Consider the following 21800-nt stretch of genomic DNA (forward strand, 5'->3'; position numbering starts at 1 on the left):
GATAATGTCTGAAGAGGGCTCAATCTGGTAGTCGAAACTTGTAACGTTTTACATTTGAATTTAAACTGAGTTTTTTTATTTTTGTCAATTTTTTTACTTTTCTTTATTTTTAATTTATTCCTTTTAAATTGTGTGACAATTTAAAGAATGTGTTTGACTCTTACTTTGCCCTTTATTTATTGTTATTTACGAGTATTTTAATATTGTTGTACCGGATACCAATAAAAAAGGGCTCTCACGTATCATTATGTATTATTATGCGCGTGCTATAAATAAATAATTTTTAAACAATGAGCTATTTATAATATCTGTATGTTATTTGGCGTTTGTAAGATATTCGATGTTCGAAGCCAAAAACATAGAAGCGAGGAATCCTGTTCACATAACATTTGTGATTTTTTTCGAGCGAAAAATGTTATTTTTATGTTATGTTTTTCAACAAGTGTCATACGAACCGAGTTTCTCGCTTCTGTATTTTTGGCTTCGAACATGAGGATTGAAATCACCGCTTACAATGTCAGTATTGCCTAATAAGTTACAGGAGAAAGACAAGCAAGGATCCAGGCGGGTATACATAGTTTTTAATTATAAATATATTTGTTCTCTTCTTCTTCTTACACATTAGGCCTCTAGCGTGTTTACCTCTCTTATATGCTTGTGGTGTGCACATTGATTATTCAATTGCCACAAGCATATGGGACTTATAGTTTTAATGCCAGTTCCGAACGGCGAATTTTTCGAGAGGTGTTTCTGTAGGCAAGGATACTCTTCGGAAGGTGGCCAGTCTTTTCCGAGAGGAGACACGACCATAAATATTTCGGTTCCTACCAGGATCGAATCCGGGATCTCTGGCACGAGAAACCAGTGCACTGTCTATCATACCACATGTTCTTTATTGCCGCTTCGGAATCGCGATGATAGAGATGTTTGTTAACGGCTTAAGTAGATTTGTTGATTCTCATGCTAATTTGCGGTTTATAATTTAGTGTATCTTCCAATTGTATGCAAACGCACGTAATTATTTAGATGTAAATTGGTTGCATTACGCATATATGTATTTATTTCATAGAAACCCAAATTACTCGAACTGCTACAGGCAAAAATTTTGCTCATTTGAATATGTGATTGGAAGTTTATTAATAATAAATTAATCATGAATAATAATCAGTCGTAAATACATTTTCTGTTATTTTGACATATCGATTTTAATATTAATTACATTGGATTTTCGAGGGATGCTATTTCTCGTTTCGCCCCTGCGAGCAATTATGTGTTGAAATTTACGGAAAGTTTTCAATTTTTTTTAAATATTTATTCACGGCTTTAACAGGGATATTTTGAATTGAAAACACGGGAACGTCGCATGCATCTCGGTCGCCTAAAGAATTTATATATTTTTATATTTGCAATTTTGTGCACGCCCGAGTTGCTCGCCTTCCGCTTCATTTCTGATACTTCAACAACAAACACAGCAACAACTACGTGACAACGGCGATCCTCTTGTAATCCCAGCTGCGCTCGATGCAGAGTAGCAACGATGACACGGCGTCGCTAGAAATAACAATATATCGGATTTTGTACAAGTGTATGTGTGTGTTATCCTATAGTCGTCATAGCGCCTTCTGATCTAAATAATATTCCGAGTTATATCCTCCGCTTTGGAAACCGCATCTCGTCTGCTGGAACCGACCATTTTCTTTTTTTTTTCTTTTTTTTTTTTAAATTTTCGCTCTCGTGCCACGTTCAAATATTATTCTTTCGTTGAAACAATTACGACGTCTCTTTGCAGCTTTGTTTTCAGCGGCTTTGTCACTCGCGCAGACGTTGTTAAATCGCGCTACGATATTTCAAGGCCGATGAGTATTTCCACGTGGTATTAATATTCGCGATATTGCGGTTACAAATAAATTTCTTGAAGAAGGTGGCAAGGAAGAAGTAAGAAAGAACTGTCAACATTTTTATGCTGCGTATAAAATTTTTGATATAGGCATTTTTGCATATATCGCTCATTTCCTACAACAACTGACTGACCACAACTCAAAAAGCAGTTTTTCAGAAAAAAAAAAACATTTGAATGTTTTGAATCATTATAAAATTTTGTAATATTGATTTTGAAATGCAATTTTTTGACGTAATAACTGTAGAGGAATTTATAAAAGAATGTGCCTTTTAAAATATGTTTTTTTTCTTTTTTTCTTTTTTATATTTCCATTCTTTTTCTGAAAGTAATTGTTGTAGGAAATTAGCGATATGTCACGTAACGATTAAAATACCTAAATTTAAATCGTTTCTAAATTGTTGCTCATTCAAAGTTCATTTTAAAAGATCTTTACAGAGAGATAAGATAAAATAATAATACTTTTTAAAAATTAATTTTTCCATTAATATCGTACTTGCCATCGCGATTTACTTTCGAAACTCCACTCTTTCTCAAGAATTCTGAGAAGAATGATTTTATCCGTAAAAATTGAAAGAGCATCTCAGATATCTCGCGCTGGATAGCTTTGACCCGTTATGTAAGGCGATGCAAATTCGTTTTATTCGCCGCGGCGGCTTCAGAAACGTAAAGCGGCATTAATCAACGGCAGCGTAAAGTGCTGCCGTTAATCACGCTAAGTACACACGTATTTGCGGTCATGTGCCATAGACAGGTACGGCGATGCATAGGAGTTCTCTCCCTGCGTTTGCACACCAAATGGATGGAGATTCTTCGGTGTGCTCCGATTTTATCATACAATTCATCTATTGTTTCGGCAGCTCCGCTATCAGGAGGTCGCCCAAAGTGCTCTATTATCCGACACGTTCCCTTCAATGCGGAAACAATCGATAAAATCGTCGACTGTGCACCGCGAACGAGAAATCAGTCACAATTAATTGAAGCAGTCATCTACCGAGAAGCACCCATGCAATTATTTTTGTTGTAAATGAATTTAAAGTTGTGAATACTCTTTGAAATTTTACCGCAAGCAAGCTTTGTGCTTGAAATCTTTGTACTGTTTATTAGATTTGCTTGTTAATTTTGTTGTAAAGGCAAGTAGAGAAAGAATGTACAATATAACGCTATTTGCATCATGCTGGTGCTTTCCACGAAAATGAAATTGATATTGAAATTTATTTGCCGTTTTTTGAAAGAATAAACAATTTATATATTTTATTAACTTCTGTTTATTTATTTTGTGACTTTACGAAAGAATTATATTCTTTTTAAACATATGATTTTATACACGTTACATCTGCCTCTTTTATTAAAATGTCAAGGATTGTTTAATGTACGGTATTTCTCTTGCGTGGATTGTGGATTTAGAGATGTGAATTATGAATATTCCCGTCGCCTTCAACTCGCCAGGAGCTTACCTTTGCTGGGAGAAACCTAATCGCAATCTTGTTAGCAAGTTAGAGAAGCTTATATGTATACATACTTAGTAGCGGTTAACAAACAAATATTTTCAATGGTTGTCAGAAAAAAAAGTATTAATCTCAAAATGCAGTTTTTCAGACAGATGGTCGAGGAAAAATGCGATTAGACGACTTATGGATGTTAGCACTAAACAATTAATGCGTACAACGTGATAAGGACCATGATTTATATTCTGAAAATATATTTCTGAATCATGTCATTGTTGTAGGAAATTAGCGATATATCATACCTTGATATGACTTACAATACGTATTTAATTAATAAAATGTTAATCGACGTGATATTAGCCCCGTTATCTTAATTATTAGCTTCTATATAAACCCAGATAAGCTAGCGATGATATCTGGATTTGTACTCGAGATTGAGTCGCAATCCGAGTATGTGATAGTTGCAAGCTATGCTTTTCATGCTGTTATTTCTCGGCAACGTCTTATACTTTACATTTCTGTGTAAATTTAATGCATGCTTAATCCGACAACGTTTCTCAATCATTCACCTTGAGTTCTTGCGCGATTATATTATGCAAGATGTGGGATCATTCTACGTCCTATTAATGCGAGATAGCTGGATCAATAGTTCGCTTGGTGTCTGCCGAGTTGCGATCGCACCTTTGTGCAAAATGACGTCACGTTCTACTTCGACATTTCTATTGTAAACTTTTTTTCCAGCGGAACGCTACACAAAATCGCATACGCAATACATGTAGCGTGCAATATGAAAAATTGCAGAATTCATCAACAATGATGATTCTGATGTGTTTAGTTTTTGTGCAACAATTGTGATGAAATTTTACAATCGTGACAGATAAAAACAGAAAGCTATAGAAAAAATACACGTGGATTTTTTAAATTTCTATTTTAGGTGTCTACATTTTTTATAGCAACACAAATATTGCTTTTATTGTAATTTTTCGCGCATGATTACGTACGGTATAAAAACTTCTTTCTCTTTTTCTCTGTTTCTCTCTCTCTCTCTCTCTCTCTCTCTCTCTCTTTCGTTTTTACGCAATGCTTTAAAGCTGTCACTGCTGCCAGGCACAAGACAAGCCAGGATCTGCCTCAATATCGACCTATATAGTAGGTCGCTGTTTCGCTCCACCTGGACCACATTTATTTAACGATGACTCGCCCGCTATGTCGATATTGCATAGCTGCAAAGCCGGAGGTGTGGCTATATTATGTCCGCTCCACGCTAGAGCTTCATGTATTATCAGTGTTACGTGACATATAATATGCTAGTGTGATATGATTAGGCTAGTCACTGCAAAAAAAGAAAAAGTGCAAAGTTAATGCGTAATAAATATTCAAAGAATATATTTTCTACTGTGATATGTAGTATATTCATATACTAATAATAATAGTTTTGCTTTTCGAAAGATAGACGTGTTTACTTTATTCTTTGATAAACAAGCGATTTTATGAAATTATTTACTTACTGTTTTAAAACGGTTAATATATTATATTGCATATTTTTTTTTGTTAGTTTGACAATATATATTATTTTATATATATTATTTTCAGGTTGGTCGATGACAGGTGTGTAGTATGTCCCGAAGCTGGAGACTTGTCGAATCCACCGAAGAAATTCAGAGGTAATTCATATTTTTTAGATGTCTTTGTCTTTGCTTTTTAATCGATTTTGTCCTTTTAATTATTAATGGTAGCTTTTTTGATATCTAATTTTTTTAAACATTTTATTTCGCGAAAATTTAAGCAGATAATGTTAAAAATGTATTAAAAGTGTGTGTAATAAAATAAAAAAATTACAAATTTTTCTATATTGTATTTGAAAGTGATACAATAGTTTGCTAGCAATTTAGAATCTTTTTTTAGATAAAAAATACATTAAAATAAAATGAGAAAATTTTCATTTAAACTATAAAATTGTATTGTTAAATATATATTATTAAATATTGACCTTATTGAACTATTTTATATGTATACATTTATATGTATAACATCCATTTTTATACGGAAAGTATAAATTTTCAAATCTCATAATTTTTTTGAAGAGATTATACATTTGACACCTCCGTAAAATAAATTCGAGCAATAACGAAATGTATTGATTTTTTTTTAGATTGCCTCTTCAAAATATGTCCCATGAATCGATACTCCGCTCAAAAGCAATTCTGGAAGGCAGCAAAACAGAGTGCGAGTTCAGGCACAGATGCTATCTTGCTGAAAAGACTTCACGTAAGTTGCGGAAGATGCTAAATTGTTTAATCAATTCACATTTTTAATTAAAAGAAATACACACTTATACAGACATATATTTTTCTTATATATTCTAAAACTGGAAATGGTACATTTGTTAATACCGTACGCGTTACTCTGAAGAGTAACTAGGTGCATGATAATATGAATACTATACAGAATATTTATAGATGTATTCAATCAGTTCTTAATATTAAAACCTATTTACTGATTATTTAATGGAATTTATTATTATTTTCTTCGATTGCCATTTAATAGGATTTATCTTTTTCTCAGCATGCGGCCGAAATTGAGAAAAAGCAAAATGAGACTGAAAACAAGAAACTACTAGGCACGGTGGTTTCCTACGGTAATGTCATACAGGTAAGAAAATAAATCTTTTTTTGCTGGAAAAAAATCTCTTGTGAGTGACACTATTTTATTAATGTATATCTTGAGCGCTTTATGCTTGACCGCATATTCTTATAACGTAAAGTAGCTATATATATGAATAATAATAGATTTATCAATATCGTTAGGGGAGCGGCTTTTCTCTTAACACCTTCTTTTTTCGCAAAGCGATCATAAAAACTGTTTGGTACATCCATCGTATTGACGTAGTTATCTGCCTTGTATAAGTATTTGTTAATTAACGAGATTTTCTTTCTCCGCGATATTCTTGCCATGTCAGAAAATAGAAGTGACATTAAATGGCGAAACTAAGTCTGTAATAAATAATTAACATCTTAATATGATGCCTGATTGAACATCAAGTTATTAAAATTACTTGTCAATTTAATTTGCGATATTACTACAGTAATTGCCTTTATACACAATGCGTTTTACACAAATTGCGTTTATAAGAGTGGAAAAACAATTCGCAAGGTTTGAATGACTATAAATATGGTATGCAAGTATATATAAATATTGTATATATAAATATAAATATAATATATATAGTAATTCAGATTGAATTATTTAAGCATTAAAGTCTAGCTTTGATCGTTACGGCTTTATTTCTTATTGTTGAATTTACAAATAATTAAGTTTCTGTTTCGAGTTGTAATACATTGTTGCTAAAAAGTATGAAAAGATGGCACTTTGATCATCGGCAGATGAGATAACATCGTGAAATGAACGTTATGTTGTACCTGTAACGTATATAGATTGTATCTTCGATCGCAGCAAAGGATGCCATTAGACGTTCAATTAATTTCTGCTATAATGTATTCTTCATCGAATTATCGATTCTCTTATCTTTCGCACACCACGTTGATGTATTACGTATAAGTTAATTAATCATCTTTATTTTATATTATCTCGGTTACACGTTATATGTTGTATTGTACGTTGCAAAATTATCTACTTATTATAGCCTTTTTAACTTGCGAAATAATTCATTATAACAAAATACAATTTTGTTCCAATTGCTCACCACGAATATTGTAAACGCAAACGTACGAATATGCAATTAGCATACAGATTAATTTTATTCACATTGCGCTGCGTGCGTTTATAAATAAATTTACATTATATTTATATACGTCAAACGTAGAAAACTGTTAAATCTGTAATACATCAAATTATATATATGTCAAATTATACTCAGTTTTAGTTATTTTTAATTATTTGTCTAGATCATCATACTGCTCTTACTCAATGTCATTAACTTAATTAATTGTAAATAATGGAGTTAAACAATTTAATTCAAGAAATGTATTTGACTAAATTTAATTTACTGGGCACATACATAACGTTGTTTACGTTGTAACTAAAAATTTAATTGCAGAAATGGATTGATGTGTACATACATAGAAATTAAAAATAACAAAATATTATTTAATTCAAAGGATTAACATAAATATGATAGAGAACGCCAATAATCGGTCAAAGTTACATGTGAATACAATATATATTCTTAATTTTTTTTTAAATTTAATTACCTCAGATATGACTGTGCGCCGAAACGTTCGTTAACCGCAATCGATTTGAGACGCTAATAATATAAATATGATATATCAAAGGATTAAGTCATTTTGTTTTTTTATCTCTACCAGTGTACAAATATAATTATTTATGACTTGTCTGTGACAGTTATTGCATCTTAAATCAAACAAATTCCTGACGGTCAACAAAAGGCTGCCGGCGTTACTAGAAAAGAACGCGATGAGGGTTTACTTGGACGCGAATGGAAACGAGGGTTCGTGGTTTTACATAATGCCGTTCTACAAGCTGCGTAGCGACGGCGATAGTGTCGTCGTCGGTGACAAGGTGATCATGGAGCCGGTAAACGCGGGTCGTCAAGGTCTTCATGTAGCCGCCAATTACGAGCTGAGCGACAATCCCGGCTGCAAGGAAGTTAACGTTGTGAATTCATCCACCTCCTGGAAGGTAACCCTCTTCATGGAGCATCGGGAGAACCAGGAGGAGATTCTCAAAGGCGGTGACGTAGTGCGGCTGTTTCACGCTGAGCAAGAAAAGTTTCTAACCATGGACGAATACAAGAAGAAGCAACACGTGTTTCTCAGGACGACGGGCAGAACCAGCGCTACCGCGGCTACCAGCAGCAAAGCCTTGTGGGAAGTCGAGGTGAGCTGATTTAATTTACATAAATTTATCTATGAAGATGCTTTTTTACTTAACATGCAATATTTGAAACTGAGTTTTTGCAAACATTTTATTACTCAAATTCTTATTGCGTTTATACTGATTTGACTTTGACATACCTTATTTTTATAAGTAAATGTCCTTTATTTATTTGTTAATGAATAGGTGGTGCAACACGATCCGTGTAGAGGCGGTGCCGGCCACTGGAATTCACTGTTTAGATTTAAACATCTAGCAACTGGCCAATATCTCGCTGCTGAGGTTGACACGGATGAACCACGGGAACCCGTGAAAGGAAAACGTGGTATAACATTCATAGATACTTTGAAATTAATATGTTAGAGTATACATTCAGTATTTTAAATATTTAGAAAATAATTGATATTATGTATCATAATTTATTCTATATAAAAATACTTACTGTTAATTAAGGACAAATCGATCATTTATATGTATGATTTAATAGATCCACCTGGACCGGTCTATAGATTAGTATCGGTGCCGCACAGCAATGAGATTAGCTCATTGTTTGAATTAGATCCCACAACTTTAACGCGGGGCGATAGTCTGGTTCCGCAATCGTCCTTTGTGAGATTACATCACATATGCACAAATACTTGGGTTCATTCAACAAGCGTACCGATCGATAAGGATGATGAGAAGCCTGTGATGTCGAAGGTATTGTAGCGTATTCTAGTGATTACATTATAATTTAAGTATCAAATATTGTAAGTGAAATTCACATAAATCGAAGAAATATTAATTAAATTAGGGCGTTTTAATTACTCATTAGGTGGGTTGCGCGACTAGTAAAGAGGATAAAGAAGCATTTGCTTTGAGATCTGTGTCACCGGTTGAAGTACGCGATTTAGATTTCGCAAATGATGCTTGCAAGGTGTTGACGGCAATGAATAGTAAGCTAGAAAAAGGTACGATCTCACACAATGAACGGAGAGCTGTTACTAGCTTGCTGCAGGACATTGTATACTTTATTGCTGGATCAGAAAATGAACAGAATAAATCTGAAGCGTTAGAACTAGTCGTGACAAATGTAAAGGATGGTCCTGTGAGGGACCGTCAGAAATTATTGCGCGAACAATACATTCTGGGCCAATTGTTCAAAATATTGCAGGTATTTTAACTTTTAAATAGACATTAATTGTGTAGAGATATCAGTGTGAATAAGAACGTTTCACGACACTTTAATTGTAGGCTCCATTCTTGGAATCTGCAGAGGGTGAGGGACCATTTCTTAGGATAGAAGAGCTTAACGATCCGAGACACGCGCCATACAAATACATGTTTCGTCTGTGTTACCGAATACTCAGACTTTCTCAACAGGATTATAGAAAGAATCAGGTATTGCGATATTGAGCTTTTGATACAAGAAATTTGAATGAATGAATAAATGGATGACTGAATGATTACAATATATTGTAAGTATATATATTATTAAAAAAATATTTTATATTTTCTTTTTTATATAGGAATACATTGCTAAACATTTTGCATTTATGCAAAAACAAATCGGCTACGATATTCTAGCGGAAGATACTATTACCGCGCTTTTACATAACAACAGAAAGTTATTGGAAAAACACATAACAGCTGCGGAAATAGAGACATTTGTGGGTCTCGTTAGAAAAAATATGCGTAACTGGCAATCGAGATTTTTGGATTACCTGTCGGATCTGTGTATCTCTAATAAGAAAGCAATAGCCGTGACACAAGAATTAATTTGTAAAAGCGTACTTAGTGAAAAGAATAAGGATATTCTGATAGGAACAAAGTAAGTATAATAAATAATACAAACGGTGTTAATTTCTCTCTGATATATTTTATTTACTCCAGAATGGTGAAAACCCAGGTAGAAATTGAAGATATCGATGAGAAGCAAGAAAACGCTGAACCAAAAATCACTGTTATAGAGGAGTTTGAAGTTGTATTGGAATGGAATAGTGGAGCTGTTAGTAAGCTTGATATGTAGTTTATTAAAAGGTAGTAATATGCAAATTAATATGATGTTTAATGCAGAAATCAATGTCTTTGAGCGAGTTATCAAGAGGAGCAAAAATGGGAAACGTTCAAGATGCAGCAATATTAGACTATTACAGGCATCAATTAAATCTTTTTAGTAACATGTGCCTGAATAGACAGTATTTAGCATTAAATAATCTGTCATTACATTTGGACATTGATCTTATACTTAAGTAAGTTGTACATTTATTTTTAAAGTAAGGATTATTCTTAAATCACATTCGACACATCTCAATTTCTATGATATTATCTTTTGTAGATGTATGGAAGATGAAACAGTGCCATATGAATTACGCGCATCATTTTGCCGATTAATGTTACATCTTCACGTAGATAGAGATCCGCAAGAACAAGTAACTCCCGTAAAATATGCTCGTCTTTGGTCTGAAATCCCGTCTAAAATGAGTATAAACGAGTACGTAAAAAAACTTAATAAAACTTGAGTAGAAAATAGGAATTAAAACTTTTGTTTTTCTTTTTCGTAATTCTAGTTATGATACGAATAAACTGCCGGACCAAAATAAAGAGGCTGTTCGTACTAAATTTAGTTCAACAATTATGTTTGTTGAGGATTATCTATGTAACGTTGTCGCGAAAATGTGGTCTTTTGGGGATCAAGAGCAAAATAAGCTTACATTTGAGGTACATACTTTTTCCTATGTCTCTTAAATATATAATAAGTTATAATTAATTCGTTGCTCTTACGTATTTCGCTAGGTTGTTAAATTAGCACGTGATCTAATTTATTTTGGATTCTACAGTTTTAATGATCTATTAAGTTTAACAAAGACGTTACTTAGTATTTTGGATTGTGTGTCAGAGAATGAATCCACCGATGGGAAGATACCTACGGGGGATATTGATTGTAAGTTTAATTCTATTACTTCCATTTAATGATATATAATCTATAAATTATGTTCTGTACCATTTATTGACAAATTTTTAATAAACCCCATAAATAATATTTAGTAGTGAAGACATGTCGATTCATTTATATATATATATATATATACCATTCGCGCGCATTCATCTAATCTCGTAACATAAAATAAAATTTAATTTATTTTCTTGCATTATATAATACATTGGTGTATCACCGATATAATAAATTTTCCCTCCTATTCTTTCAATCATTTTCATGAACAGCTTTTACATTCTAGTTTCGCTTTCAGAAACTTGTATATAATATTCTTTTTTATGGTACTGTAATATATTAGTACTATATGTAATCCATGCTTCTCGCTTATATAAAATATCTTTGATAATAAAGTTTACTCAACTATGTGTGGTAAATTACTTATAATATATATAGAATGGTAAATATGTTTAAAACTAATCAATTTACTCTTGTAAATATTTTATCACAGCTGATACGGATTCTGAGGAGGCAGGTAATATCCTATTAGAAAGCTTGTTAAAAACTAATTAGATTGTATTATGCGGAATGAATATTAACAAGATTAAGCATGCAATCTTGTACATTGTACAAAGTAAATTCACAAAGCTTCTTACAAAGTTTTGCTTAAATATTTTTATAATAATACTCTCTTGTTAGAAATAAGTATTGCAAGAAATATGAATATTAAAATATCCTATATTAACAATTTATGATACCTAACATCCTTAATTATTAAACAAATATTATTTTATTTCATTATTTTTGAAATAAATCTCTTGTCCTTTTTCCATAATAAATAACAAAAGAGTCATTATTTTATATACTAGTTTTTATTTTTTAACACAAATTAAATTTTGCTACTATATTTTTTTACTATGTGATATATAATGTAAATATGTACAATAATATTATATACATATGTAATATTATATAATTATATATCTTGTTATTTATTGACTTAATATAAACTTTTATTTCTTATGTTTTTAAATAGCTGAAGGAGGTATTCTTAGATGCATTGGCGATATGGGTGCTGTGATGACAAATTTAACATTAGGACCAGCCGGTCAAGTGTTAGCTAGCTCTTCTCCAAGACCAAAGCCATTAATGAAGAAGGAATATCCCTTAGTGATGGATACGAAACTCAAGATAATCGAAATTTTGCAATTTATTCTGGATGTTAGATTGGATTACAGAATCTCTTGTCTTTTGAGTATATTTAAACGAGAATTCGATGAAACAGCATTAAGTGCTGCAGAGAAAACTGGAGATGTGACTCTAGGGCAAAAAGCTATTGATTTAGATTCAATTAGTGCACAGGCAGAAGGAATATTTGGGAGCAGGTAATATGTTTTTGGATGCAATGTATGAAGGTTGTACCTTACAGAAAAATAATTTTTTTTTAGTGAGGAATGCGCAGCGCTGGATTTAGATGGCCAAGGAGGCAGAACATTTTTACGCGTTCTATTACATCTAGCTATGCACGATTATCCTCCATTAGTCTCTGGAGCCTTACATTTATTATTTAGGCACTTTAGCCAAAGACAAGAAGTTTTACAAGCATTTAAACAGGTTGGACTTTCTTTAGATATTGAAGTAAGATTGTGAGAAAAAATTATTTGATAATACAAACATGCGGTTAACAGGTGCAGCTTTTAGTTTCGGATAGCGATGTAGAATCATACAAACAAATAAAGGCAGATTTAGACATTTTACGCCAATCTGTCGAGAAATCTGAGCTTTGGGTATATAAATCCAAGGTAATAGAAGAATATGGAAATAAGAAAAAGAAGAAGAGTAAAGAAGAAGAAGATGAAGCTACAGCTCCTCGTAAAACACCTCTGTTATCTGCATTAGATAAACAAGGTTTTTGTCTTAATAATTATTATTTTATACATCTTTTTTATGAAAAGTGAATAAATAATTATTTTTTATAGGGTCTGCTATTGATTTGGATATCGGCCCACCGTTACATCCCGATCAAGCAGAAGAATATAAAAAAATTCAGCAGATATTAATGAGAATGAACAAGCTGTGTATTCAAAATCTACCAGGCGGCCAAGTAAAGGCACGCAAACACGAGCAGAGACTTTTGCGCAATGTCGGAGTGCATACTGTCGTTTTGGATTTATTACAGGTTCCATACGACACCAAGGAAGATGTCAGAATGAATGAATTAATGCGTTTGGCGCATGATTTCCTGCAAAACTTTTGTCTATCTAATCAACAAAATCAAGTTCTTCTACACAAGCAGCTAGATTTATTCTTGAATCCTGGTATAAGAGAGGCGCAGACAGTATGTAGTATTTTTCAAGATAACTCCGTTCTTTGCAATGAAGTCGGTGCGAAAGTCATACAGCATTTCGTACATTGCATAGAAACGCATGGAAAACATGTGCAATATTTGAAGTTTTTGCAAACTATAGTAAAAGCTGAGAATCAATTTATTAGAAAATGTCAAGAGATGGTGATGCAGGAGGTAAGATGCCATTACATTATGTGCATATAACTTTTGTGGAATATTTTTCTAGCTTCATTTTTATTATAGTTGGTTCAAGCGGGAGAAGATGTTTTAGTGTTTTATAATGATAGAGCCTCGTTTAATCATTTTGTGGAAATGATGCGATCTGAAAGACATCGAATGGATGAGAGCAGTCCTCTTCAGTGAGTTGCTTTAGTATATTTTTTAAATGAAAATTATCTAATTGTATATATCATGTATTGTACGATGTTCTACTTTGTATCGATTTATTTAAACATTTGAGAGTCTCAAATATAAAATATATATTTATTGTGTTTTAGATATCATGTAGAGTTGGTAAAACTTCTAGCTTGTTGTACAATGGGCAAAAATGTCAATACAGAAATTAAATGTCACAGTCTCTTACCGTTAGATGATATCGTTGCTGTGGTGTCACATCCAGATTGTATACCAGAGGTGAATCTTTTACCGAATTTAATACACTCATATCTGATTAAAGTAAATATTACTGACATTATGTATATAATATTTATAAATAGGTGAAAGAAGCATACATCAATTTTCTCAACCACTGTTACATTGATACAGAAGTCGAAATGAAGGAAATTTATACGTCAAATCATATGTGGTCTTTGTTCGAAAAATCTTTTATTGTTGATATGGGTTTAATTGCCACATCCACTCATGATCGACAACATGCAGATACAGCCTTGGAGACTTACGTGACAAGTTGTTTAATGAACATCATATCTACATTTTTCAGCAGTCCATTTTCTGATCAAAGCACCACTGTACAGGTAACATCTTCATTTGTATTACAAGAGAAAACATTAATCTTTAATAGCGCGCGTGTGTGTATGTGTGTGCATGTGTGTGTATATATATATATATACACACACACACATATATATACACACACATACATACACTTATACACATATACACTCATATATATATTTTTATGTCTTTTCTTTCTAATTGATTAATCTATATGTTATAACATCTTATTGGTATATTTAGTCCTTCAGTGAATATAATTTCACAAGATAATATTTATTTTAAAAATATTGCTTAACACCAAATTAATTTTAAATTATTCACGTTAAGCCAAATTTAGAATTCACGCTTTTTAAACTAAATATTATAAATAGATAATAAGTTTTTGCACCTTATTTTCTTGATGGAATTTCTGTTGCACAAATTTCATTTATAAAAATGGATTTATTTAAATCTACTGTTCAAATTATAACACAATTTTTTTTAATACAGAAGAGAAATATTCATCTGATAAAGGTTTGCTTACAGTTAATATATTTTGATTATGTATATATATTTAAATAATATTGAATATTGGCTAATTTTAAATTTTGATTATAATTGTTAAAATATATAATTATTCAGATTTTTATTTATCTGGAAGCTCTCTTTTCACATTTATTGTTCACATTCATTATAAAATTAAAGTTTATTAAAATGAAGAAAAAAAAAGGAAAGATTGGAAATTTTGGTAAAGCTTGTATTTTTTATTAGTGTACATACCTGTATGAATACAGAATAACACAAAGATTAAATCGATATATAATATTTAAAAATATTTAATGAAATTTAATATGAAATAATTTTATATTATAAAAGCTATTCATATAATCACCATAATTTTCGAATGTTTTGCTTAAAGGACGTAATGAAACAAAATGGCATAAGATAGCAAACATTCTAATTACAAAGTATTATATATATGCAAAAAATACATCACATATACTTTATTTAATAATCTCTTGCTTTGCATGCAAACACATTATAAATTAAGTTCACTTATTAACCAAGTACATGTCACACATATACATACATACATATGTATAGAAAGAGAAAGAGTAAAATTGTTTTTCAAAATATATTTTTTTATAGAATATATATTTTTATTAATTAATAAAACTCTTACGTGTAATTATATACGTTATATTATAAGTTCTATTTAATTATTAAATGCTACAATTTTTACCTTGAGTAGATAATAATACAATACAACACAAGTATTAATTATACTAATTATATATTGTATGATGTGTGCTTGGTCATTGCTGAAAGCATCAGTGGCATGTTCTGTGTTTTTGGCATGCAACACCTGGCCTTCTTTCAATCAACAACATTGGTTTATTGGGTCTATGGGTACTATCCATCTATATGGTGGTGGGTTGGTTTACTAATAGAAACATCTGCACGAGGCTAGACTATATTGGAACATCAAGGAATGTGATCGGAATACAGATAATAATCTTTCTGGCTATGTGAGTATCGAATGTTAGAATCTTTTCTTAATGTCTGATGAATACAATACGGTATTCTTATGTCTGCAATATCAGAGATAATGGCTAAAATATTTTATGAAATAAAGAGAAAATTTCTCACACTTATATATAATAAATATTTAATCTTTTAAGGGGCATAAAGAATTTTAAACTATATTTGTAGATCATGTCTATTATGACCGTGCGCGCGCAGATTATATTAGAAATGTTTTAGCAACATAGAGCACTGACGTGTTGTAAATACAAACTGCATTTTCTTCTTTACGCCTGTCTCTGCATAATTAACACATTCATTGTCACTGAATGTATCCACTTTTATAAATCATTTGCTGGTGCTAACTATGATTATTGTATCTTGTATTATCCTTGAAATATTTTTTCTTGTTCTATTTCTATGTATTTCCTAAATTGTTCTAATTATAAGGAAAAGTTTGCACAATTCATATGGCATGTGTATAATAATTCTAATTGCTTGGCAATGAGTGTGTTACACTTTATGCGAGATGACATTTTAACATAATGGTAGAATTTAATTATGTTTTATATAAATAAATAAAAAAAAAATAAGCTAGACGTACGATATGATTTAAATTTACAAATTATGGAATATGTATAATATGTAAATAATAACACAAGATTATAATATAAATTTTGAAAAATGTTTTTTCTAAAAAGATATTTTCTAAATGAATTTTTTAACACATGATACAGCTTAAAATGATTTTTCCATATGAAAATATAATTTAATATAATACAATTTAATGTTATTTCTTTCTATATTTATTAATTTAAAATATTTAAGAAGCTTTTTTTAAGCAATTATACATTAAAAAAATTTTGTTATAATATGGACAATTTTCATTGATTCTTGCATTTATTTTTGCATGGAACAGACAAGGCAACCTATATTTGTCCAGTTACTTCATGCAGCTTTTAATGTATCACAATGTGCATGGTTAAATGCTGGACAAAGATTCAACGTTGAGAATTGTATACGAACTCTATCAGATATAGGTAAGTATCTTTTAGACTTGTAAAAAGTTCAAAATACTAATTTGAAAATAATGTTTATTTTTATGTAAATTTTGATAATATAACGTTACATTTAAAATTTTTTAGCTAAAGGAAGAGGTATTGCTATACCGACTGATCTGGAAAGCCAAGTCGCTAATATGTTCAACAAAGCAGCTATGCTCAGTAGACAAACTAGTAAATGGTTGCAAGCTGCTAAACAACCAAAAATCGAACGTAGTCAAAGTCAGGTAATTTATAACACATTCATAATTATAAAAATTTCTATAAAATTAATTAGAATGGCTATACGTGCCATCGTGTGAGCAATTGTGTAATGAATTTACTTAAATGCATAGAGTGACCTACATTGTGTGGAAGGCTCTAACAACGAGGTAAAGGTCACTCATAGAAGCATAGCACTTGATTAGTTTAGTGATGCTACGTAGTACGTTTGCTAAAATTAGTACACTGTTACATATAGATCACATGAGCTTCGTCTGTTTCACTGAAGACGTTAATTAGCTATAGCTACACATATACACATACATACATATTTGCATATAAATACGAAAAATGTACAATAAAATAAAACTCTAGACTTAGTTTTAATTAAATTCAATATTTAATCATGATTTGATGATGTGACTACACATGTTAATGGTAAAATCTTAATACAATAAAGTATTAAATATTAAATACTTATATATTTAAATACTTATATTAATATATATGAGAATAGATGTTTTGTATTGTGAAATGTATTTAAACTTTTGAACTATAAATTAATTTATTGTAGCGTAGATTGTACGAAAACTTTTGCCTATAAAACAACTTGATTAGTTGGCTATAATTAATTTATTTATTAATACTGTTTTTTTTATTTAGCTTATGCGTTTAGATCGGAGTATCATAGAAGGTTTACAGGACATAGTGTCTCTGTTAGAGGAACAATTGAAACCTTTGGTGCAGTCCGAATTGTCTTTGTTAGTGGATATTCTTTATCGACCTGAATTGCTGTTCCCTGCAGCAACTGATGCCAGAAAGAGATGTGAAAACGGTGGTTTTATTAAAAGGTAGATTTTTTCATTTGCAATATATTAATTGCAGTACAACATCATTATATTTACACATTATTTACAGGTTAATCAAACACACTGAGAAATTGTTAGAAGAAAAAGAAGAAAAATTGTGCGTTAAAGTTTTAAGAACACTCAGAGAAATGATGGCTATCGATCCTGAATACGGAGAAAAAGTGAGTGTCGTGGAATTATATTTTGCATGAAATTACATGAATCATTTATCATATTGAGGAAGATATATAACACAGCATCGCGGAAAAGGGCATTCAGCTTATGTAAATAGGTTTACGGTAATAATATAGAAAATATAAGAATATCATTGAATGTGTTGTAAGATAAATACATTGTCTTTGCGAAAAGTGATTCAAATATTTAATAAAAAAATTTCATGTTTCATACTAATTATTTGGCGTAAACTTACGGCGGATAAAAACTTATTTTATCATGATATAGCTGAATGCTCGATCGATCGCTCACAGCACATTAGACGAATTAATACGCGATTAAATATTTATTTGGCTTGCTGCATAATTACGAGAATAATGTAAAAGTTAATAAGATTTCTCAATACGCCACAAAGTCTTAACGACGGGTGAGTAGGTCTCGTAGAATAGATCTGTAGGTAAAGATGTTTTCATGCTGCGAACGAAGAACGAAGGTATCTCGGAACAGACGGAGTCAGAAACGCAGGGCGAGTCACAAGTTGGAACAGGTTCCAATGATCAGTCTGAGAATCGACAAATTATTCAGCAAGAGCCGGTAAAAATTAAAGTAGATAGAAAGAAATATGGGCACAACGTATATGAAACGAAATTTTATGCCGAACGTATTATGCTGAAAAGAGATCGGTGATTGCGTGATGTAATTTAGGACGCGCGAATGATAACTTCTAACACCACTACGACATTACATGCTGTTGCATTGTCAAAAGCAAAGAAACCCACCTAGGATATATCATCAGAAAAGAAGAAGAATCTATTTAATTCATTCTAAACTTCTCTCTGATCTGGAAATCATAACGAATCATAATTTACTTTCCATTTTAAAAGCTAACGATAATAATAAATATGTTACTAACTGTAGTTGATTAATTGTGTGATTAAGTTGTTGACTAAGTGATTGTCCATTATATGTTATATATACACATCGAGTCGTAAATGGTGTGATAAAATTCCATAAAGTAGAGAATATGATGTGGTAAAATTCTGTAAAGTAGAGAATATGATGTGGTAAAATTCTGTAAAGTAGAGAATATGGTGTGGTAAAATTCCGTAAAGTAGAGAACATAATGTACGTTGTGTAGATCTTTTATGCATGATGCTTGATTTAGGCATGTTTTAATTTACCTTTGTTTCTTATTATATTTATATGTTTATTTCTTATTATTATTTTATCGTTTGCAATATTTTACATTAAATAAGTCATCTCTATGTCTCCATGTAGAGTATTATATTTTGAGAAAATACATATGATATTAATATTATATTTATATATTATATAAATACATGATATATAAGAACTGTATGCTCTTATATGTAAAAGTTATTTTGATTCACGGTGCAAAGTAACAAATAATTAATAAAAGTAAAATGCATTAACAATGTACTTACAATACAGGAAGGGGCATTTAAAACAGGTCACCTGAATAACTTACTTGTTTTTAGTGTAATGTCAATAATTGTTTTGTAGGTAGAGGCGTAAAGGATAAGTAAAGGTCAAATCTGTTTTTTTAAATGGAACGATATGTTTTATTTACATTCTGATAGAGCATTTTAAGACGAATACAATTACCTATAATTGAAGGTCATTCAAGGTTACGCAAGATCAATAATGGAAAATAATTGAGTAGAAAATAAATTGTTTCAAGGCATTTTTCAAATAATTAAAAATTTTACACAGTTATTGACATCACATTATGTGCTTCTCGAAACCAAGCAACTTTTTCTTCTATTGTTAAAAACAAGCGAGTTATTCAGATGACCTGTTTTAAATGCCCCTCCTTGTATATAATTTATATTTTTGTAAAAAAATTGTTATATTTTTCTCCAATACATTTACCGTGTATTAAAGACTTTTACGAGCTACATCTTTGGGAATATTATTTCTAGAGATTTGTTTAATACAAAAAAATATATATCTCAATATTATTATATACAAGCATAGAGATATATATAATATAGCTTTATAGATAGATATATAAATGTACATAAATTATGTAGTAAGATGTACCAATACAATGATAGATTATATTTTTTAACAATTATACTAATAATTATAATACACATATTTTAATTATTAATACTTTTAGCCATTTGAAAAGGAGTCACATATATTGTGAATGTGAAATTTTATGTGAATTTTATTGTTTTATTAATTCCTTACTCCAATGACATGAATGTATTATTTATTATAGATAGCTGAATATTTATACTCACAATTATTCACAGTTAACACGTTTTGAGCATAAATATACATTGATACTAAAATATCATTGTATGCATATCCAAAATATGTGTGTTGCTATTATTCACTCTTATGTGCTTTATCCCAGGATTACACTTTTATATATGTGAATACAATCTTACACCTTTACATTAATTTAATTACGTATTCTCTGAAGTCTTTGATTTTCATATGAATCTTCACCAATTATAAATGTACAAATATGTGAATGTTGTTTACATTAACATTTACCTTTTTCTCTCATGTTGCACTTTATTTTGTCTCAAGTTAAAAATTTTATTCAATGATATAATGAAATTTTTTCCTATACGCATCCTAAATTGCACAAGGTATTTCTCACACCTATAAGCACATAAAGCACCGATTTTGTAAATATACGATTCAAATCCGTGCATAGATATTATTTGTGGTATAAAACTATTTGTGAATATATTAAGAGGAATATATCTGTATTCTAGATTTCTTTTTTTTTTTTATTAATGTTGTGCACTATGTATTGGTACATCATTCTGATTTCAAACGTGTAATAAAATGTTGACGTTAAATACTTCTTTTTTCCGTAGGGAGACGCATTGAGAAATAATCTTTTGACGCGTTATTTTGGCAAAAGTTTTATACAAAATCCGGAAAATGTTGATATTGGAGTATCCCGTAGCGCGACTATTACTCATGGTCCAGGAGGTAGGTCGTAAGATATTATTTTTATACTACATTTTATTATTTGGATGTCTAATAGCAAACTAATAATTGCTATATTTACAGCAAAGATATTAAGCCGAGCTGGAAGAACATTGCATGATGTGCAAACTCATCTTGATCGTGAAGGTGCTTCAGATTTAGTGGTAGAATTGGTAATTAAGAGTGTACACTCTCCGAGCATATTTGTAGAAGTCGTGGAATTAGGTATCGCGCTCTTGGAAGGTGGAAATCCTATTATACAAAGGAGTATATTTAATAAATTAATGGGTGCCGATTTAAGTCAATCATTCTTCAAGGTACGTTAGTCTTACAATTTTATAATGTGCATGTAAACGTTTACATTATTATTTTTTACATAGGTATTTTACGATAAAATGAAAGATTCTCAGCAAGAGATTAAATCTACTGTGACAGTAAATACATCTGATATGGCAGCGAAAGCACATGAGGATAAGGAGGGCAAAGAGGTTGACAAATTATCGCGAAAACATGGATCAGGTATAAGATAAAATAAATACTAATAGTAATATACCAAGCTAATTCTCTATTTAATTGGTACTTTTTTATACATTTCTGTAAATATATATATATATATATTC

General features: G+C 30.8%; 1 protein-coding gene across 7 annotated transcripts in view; it reads left to right on the forward strand.

Annotated features, from left to right (window-relative positions):
• Positions 1-21800, forward strand: part of LOC108751846 (inositol 1,4,5-trisphosphate receptor) — a 50935-nt gene that overhangs the window by 24955 nt on the left and 4180 nt on the right. Inside the window, exons 3-33 of one of the 7 annotated variants that reach the window (XM_018492298.1) lie at positions 4939-5009; positions 5498-5613; positions 5911-5997; positions 7708-8202; positions 8386-8524; positions 8687-8898; positions 9014-9352; positions 9433-9579; positions 9708-10009; positions 10072-10186; positions 10255-10430; positions 10517-10672; positions 10749-10899; positions 10975-11122; positions 11625-11648; positions 12150-12498; positions 12562-12727; positions 12802-13021; positions 13093-13634; positions 13704-13819; positions 13958-14093; positions 14177-14434; positions 15848-15925; positions 16840-16960; positions 17066-17208; positions 17846-18033; positions 18101-18212; positions 18691-18798; positions 21066-21183; positions 21265-21497; positions 21561-21699. In XM_018492298.1, the coding sequence (XP_018347800.1) occupies positions 4939-5009; positions 5498-5613; positions 5911-5997; positions 7708-8202; positions 8386-8524; positions 8687-8898; positions 9014-9352; positions 9433-9579; positions 9708-10009; positions 10072-10186; positions 10255-10430; positions 10517-10672; positions 10749-10899; positions 10975-11122; positions 11625-11648; positions 12150-12498; positions 12562-12727; positions 12802-13021; positions 13093-13634; positions 13704-13819; positions 13958-14093; positions 14177-14434; positions 15848-15925; positions 16840-16960; positions 17066-17208; positions 17846-18033; positions 18101-18212; positions 18691-18798; positions 21066-21183; positions 21265-21497; positions 21561-21699 (5705 nt within the window). The remainder of the gene's footprint in view (positions 1-4938; positions 5010-5497; positions 5614-5910; positions 5998-7707; positions 8203-8385; positions 8525-8686; positions 8899-9013; positions 9353-9432; positions 9580-9707; positions 10010-10071; positions 10187-10254; positions 10431-10516; positions 10673-10748; positions 10900-10974; positions 11123-11624; positions 11649-12149; positions 12499-12561; positions 12728-12801; positions 13022-13092; positions 13635-13703; positions 13820-13957; positions 14094-14176; positions 14435-15847; positions 15926-16839; positions 16961-17065; positions 17209-17845; positions 18034-18100; positions 18213-18690; positions 18799-21065; positions 21184-21264; positions 21498-21560; positions 21700-21800) is intronic. The other 6 variants (XM_018492301.1, XM_018492300.1, XM_018492299.1 and 3 more) reach the window with 6 other exon arrangements.

Source organism: Trachymyrmex septentrionalis, unplaced genomic scaffold (genome assembly GCF_001594115.1).
Source record: "Trachymyrmex septentrionalis isolate Tsep2-gDNA-1 unplaced genomic scaffold, Tsep1.0 scaffold52, whole genome shotgun sequence".
Taxonomy (NCBI): domain Eukaryota; kingdom Metazoa; phylum Arthropoda; class Insecta; order Hymenoptera; family Formicidae; genus Trachymyrmex; species Trachymyrmex septentrionalis.